Source organism: Gavialis gangeticus, unplaced genomic scaffold, assembly GCF_001723915.1.
Source record: "Gavialis gangeticus isolate Ggan-Ray unplaced genomic scaffold, GavGan_comp1, whole genome shotgun sequence".
NCBI lineage: Eukaryota > Metazoa > Chordata > Crocodylia > Gavialidae > Gavialis > Gavialis gangeticus.
The window spans coordinates 11,154,226-11,159,050 of record NW_017728993.1 but is presented as its reverse complement, the minus strand read 5'-3'; the positions used below and the strand labels follow the sequence as shown (position 1 = coordinate 11,159,050).

At 46.9% G+C, this 4,825-nt stretch overlaps 1 protein-coding gene across 7 annotated transcripts in view; it reads left to right on the top strand.

Moving 5' to 3' along the window:
* FGGY (FGGY carbohydrate kinase domain containing) overlaps positions 1–4,825 on the top strand; it is a 520,775-nt gene that overhangs the window by 270,084 nt on the left and 245,866 nt on the right. For 2 of the 7 annotated variants that reach the window (XR_002094627.1, XM_019501210.1), the window contains exon 1: positions 7–98. The exons of 4 other annotated variants lie outside the window; for them this stretch is intronic. Coding sequence is in view for 1 of the 3 variants with exons in the window: in XM_019501210.1 (XP_019356755.1) it covers positions 67–98 (32 nt within the window). In the remaining 2 variants the exon portion in view is untranslated. Of the gene's footprint in view, positions 1–6; positions 99–3,828; positions 3,859–4,825 lie in introns of those variants that run through there. One more of the 7 variants, XM_019501216.1, reaches the window with a different exon arrangement.

Sequence of the window (4,825 nt, the reverse complement as noted above, 5' to 3'; positions counted from 1 at the left end):
GGTGTGTGTGTGTGTGTGTGCGCGCGCATGTAGCGTCTCCTTGTACAGTAGCTTTATCAGAAGAGTATGTCTTGGCAATCTGATAACCATAAAGTAAGGTAAGACAAACTGAGCTTAGTACTGAGCTGTAACAAAATGATTGTCTGGCTTCTCAGTCATTCCTTTTAAAGTAAAACAAACAATGTTCAGGATTTTCTTTTTTCTTTTTTTATTGAAATATTTTTGCAAATGGCTGTCTGTCTGCCTGCTCTCTCTCTTTTTCACTGCTGATGTGGGAAAACTAGCACATTTGTTTAAGGATAAACTGGGAAGTCTGTGGTTTCCAGCACACACATTTTGAATAATATTTATACAGACTATTATTTAATGGACCATATAAATATTTATCATATGCTGCTGCCCTTTGATCATAAATACTTGTTTGAAAAGCTGGTCTGTCCCTGCTGCGATTCATGGTGGAGGAGGAGGCTATCGCTGCCCCATGCTTGGAGGAGGTTTTGGCTGGAGGTCCCATTACAGTGATTGTGATTTCAGAGTGCCACTGTCAAGTTTTGGGAGGTCCTTTCCTTTTATATCTGTTGTCCCCTTTTTTTTCTGCTTGCAAATTCAAAACAATAATACTCCCCGGTGCCCTCCCACCACCCCAAATCAAAGCCTCCTGTTCTGCAATGGGCAGTCCATCAAAGTGAAGGGTGGTCCATTTGGCTGCAGGGTGACACGCTTGGCATAGTTACAGGGTTGTTGCCAAATACCTTGCAGCCTCAGGGAATGACAAGGTACAAAGCTATCACCTCCTTGCAGTGAAAACCTTAGCCCAGTTTTTTCCTCTCCTTGCATATGTGTTCAAGCAAAGACCTCTGCCTCCCCCATGCTCAGTTCAAAGGGGACAGCGTGGCCTTGAGGAAGGGGGCTCCAGCTTGCACCCCAACCTTGGAAGTTTTGTTTCCTTTTCAGTTTTGGTTTCTGTAGTTTATCGTACTTGCTGGTTATAAAGATCATTCCCGAGGAAAAGACCTTTCTGACTGCGTTTCTCCTTTGCTGTGTCATACTCTGAGACTGCCCTGTTTTCCTGGGATCAGATTCATTGCAGGAACTCTCCCATGGCAGTGATGAATATAAAACGGCGCTCACAATATCCCTCGTCTGAGGCCGTGAATTTCAGTTTCAGAGTTCAGAGCCTGGACGTTTGTACTGTGACCCACTTGTGGCCTCAAATACATCTGCAGCTGTTATTATGGGTCCTGTTCTCAGTTTGGATTCCCCTCTGGTACCAAAGCATGTTTCAGATGATGATGGAATAGTTTGGTCAAGTCTTTTCTACAAATAACTCTGTCGAGATTTTAGTTTTTCAGGGACTGTATTAGACTGTTGCACCAAAACCCCTGGCAGTGACACTTGTAACCTAGAGATGACTGCTTTCTTGTGGATCCAGATGACAAGTTGGTTAAATCTCAAGTGAACTGTATTCCAGAAAAGCCCTTGGCATCCAGCGATGTTTGTGCAAGCGTATCAGATCGTGTTGCAGAGATGTTGTCCTCTGAACAACCTCCATGGCTCAGAATGCCTGCTTTGCTACAAGTGCAAGCTTGAAGGAAAACAAGCTGGTTAATGTTTAATTTTCATTTTTTTTTTATCGTAAGATGTGACATTGCTTCCCTAAAAAGTTGAATCAGGAGCCATTAGAGAAAGGAAGGCTAGCTAAAAAAGGAGTTTTTGGTTTTGGAGTCCATTACCTTGACTGTTTCTTACTGGCTTTCAGTCAATTTTCAGAAAATTGAAATTGGAAAAAAATGTGGATGCACAGCTTAAACACAGATGTACTCCCTGTATGCTCAGGCATTAGACCAAATGATATAAGAAGACAGGCCCTAACATCGTTACTGGCATTAGAGGCACAAGATGACAAAAATCACATGCTCGATCAACTGCTAAGTGAAGACCTGAACAGATGGAGGCTTAAGAGGTGTAAAAGTTGTAAACTGTCTATATGTGAAGCCCACGAGGTCCTGAAAGGAGATTGGGGATTCTGAACCAAACCTATGGGCAGCCTAATGGAGTAGGCTGACTGCTGGGAAAGGTCAGACCTATTCCTACCAAACTATTCCTACTGTTTCTGTTTTTGTTCCTACCAACACCAAACAAGTCCCCCATTGGGCACGACCTTGACAGAAATGCATGGGTCAAGCTGAAATGCATGGGTCAAGTAAACATCTTGGACAGCTCCCTTTGTGAATTTGGTGTCCAGCAAACAGCACGACGCTTAATCAAAAGCTGCAACGCCCGAACGGGGCTTTGCAAATGCCTGGATGGGGTAGATGGAACCCACACAGTGAGCAATTATACCAGATAGTGGTTTATAGATTTGGAAGTTGATATCTGATGCCATACAAAAGAAGAACTTTCAGAAGTAAAACAGTGGCAGAGTCCTCGGCTGTAGTATATACTACTATATAAGCACATAAACAAGCTCACTCTCTCATGAGCAGCCAAACACTTTCATTACTTCTGTTGCTTAGTAAGGGAAAAAAGGAAAGCAAATGTTCTATGGGTTGATTGAGTTCCAATTTTTGAAATGCTTGTGGTGAGAATCCAATGCAAAGCCATAATTTTAAGTGCTGAGTAAATATGTACTATGTAGCTTAATTCTCTAACATCTGTTCGATGTGCCCTCAGTGTCCCAAAAAGCATTAATGATCTAAAATCAAGGACGCCACGTAAAGTAAAGGAATAATAATTTAGGAGTAACTGCTTTCTGTGTGTGTGTGTGTAAGAGGGGAGAGAATATTTTCACTTTCTGTAATGTGAAAAATGTCAGAAATAGGCTTTTTTTCCTATCTCATAAAAATGAAATCCACTTAGTGGCTTTTCTTGTGGTTCTTTCTTTTTTATGAGTCAGCAATCAGAGGCAGCACCTAAAGAAGGCAAAACAGGGAAATTCATAAGATAATACCAAGAACAGTTTATCTTATGCAATTTATTTAGACTAATATTCCTAGCTAGTAGCTATCAGGCTTTCAAGTCAACTTTCTAAACTGATTGTTGGGAAATAAAGTATAAAATTGGAATGGGAATGTTATCTTTTGCTGATAGTGCTTTACAACCCAGTGAACACTGGAGAAATAAGCAGGTTGTAGTGTATTGTAGTGGGCATCCCCAACTGGTAAATTCTGTATATTATAAAGGGCTTAGTCCGTCTGTCTGTGTGTCTATCCCTGTGTCTTTCTGTCTGTCTGTAATGCTCTTGGGGGGTATGGCTCCCAGTGGGGCGTGCTGCATCAAGCATGCCCATCAAAAATGAGGGGTTGGGCATAGATCCAGCAGAGAGGGCCAGGCGGATGCAGAGCAGGGAAGAGGGGAGGTGGGTGGTGTGGGGCTGGACGCAGAGTGGGAGGGAGGTGGTGCGTGGCTGGTGGCTGGATGCGAAGCAGTAGCAGCGCAGGGTGGTGGGGTCGGCACCGTGCGGGGGGCACAGGCCCGGATGTGGAGCGGGGTGGCCATGGGGCCACACACAGGGGGAAGGTGGTGTGGAGCTGGATGTGGAGTGGCAGCAATGCAGGCCGATGGGTGGCGGCGCCAGGTGCCACATGTATTTCTTGACGGGCAGTTTGCTAGTATAATAATAATCACTGAAGTCAACAAATATTGTCCTCTGTAATGTGACAAGAGTATTTAACCTTTGTCACTCAGGGGAAGGAAATAAAGTCAGATTTCTTGCTAGTGCTCTTATGTGTTAGACTGTTATTTGAGTATTAAATCCACCTTCACAACTATATTTGATCAGTCATTGTTTGTACTTAACAGGACCTCTAGACAGTACTGTCTAAGCTGCTTCTGCCCAGTGGAACTTCAGAAGCAGCAGTAAGATGAGCAAATATTCCCAAGTCCCTTGCTCTTTGTGCTAATGAGGTTTCTACAGGGTGTTTATTAGGCCTGTGTGAAGCAGCTAGTATTAGCTTTGGATTGGGATTTGGCTGATTTGGGGAACAGTGATCCTATTCGGTGATTCAAATCACTGTCCCAAATTGATTCGGCCTAATCTGATTCGGACATTCAGCTGCTGCCAAATCAGCTGAATCTCCGAATCACACAGGCCCCATCCCCTGCCGACTCTCCCAGCCTCCGCCTGGTCCCAGGTTCCTTGAAAAAAAAAAGCCTGCACTCACCAGCTGCTGCTGGGCAGGGGACAATCCCCATGCCACATGGGGGGCTCTGCCATGAGCCCCCCCGATCATGCCCTGCTCTCCCTGCCCCCCCCCATGGCTGCCCCACCCAGCACTTGCCAGCTGCTGCCAGGTGGGGGGGGGGCAGGAATCCCTGCTGCCCCCCACTACCCCATGCCATGGGGGGGCTCTACCATGAGCCCCCCAACCCCTGCCCACTCCCACAGCCCCCCCATGGCTGCCCTGCCCTCCCCAGCTACCGACCCTTTTAAAAAAATAATCAACCCCCCGCCAGACTCACCGACTCCTGCCCAGTGGGGGGGGCAATCCCTGCTGCCCCCCACTGCCCTACACTTCATGGGGGGCTCTTCCATGAGCCTCCAAAAGCCCCAAGGCTGCTGCAGGATCTGGTGAGTTCGGGGTGTTTTTTTGTTTTTCTTTTAAAGGGCCAGGAGCTGGGGTGGGCAGAGAAGCCATTGGGGGGTGGGGAGCTGGGGCAGTGGGCAGGGGGCACACAGGGGTGCCTGGGGAGCAGGCAGGGGATGGGACCTGGCAGGGGTCCCCCATCAGCTCCTTCCTCCTCCTCCAGCCCCCACCCTCTCCCGCTCCTACATACCAGCACGGAGTCCAGGTCCAGCTCCCTGCGGCAGTGAGCAGGGACTGCC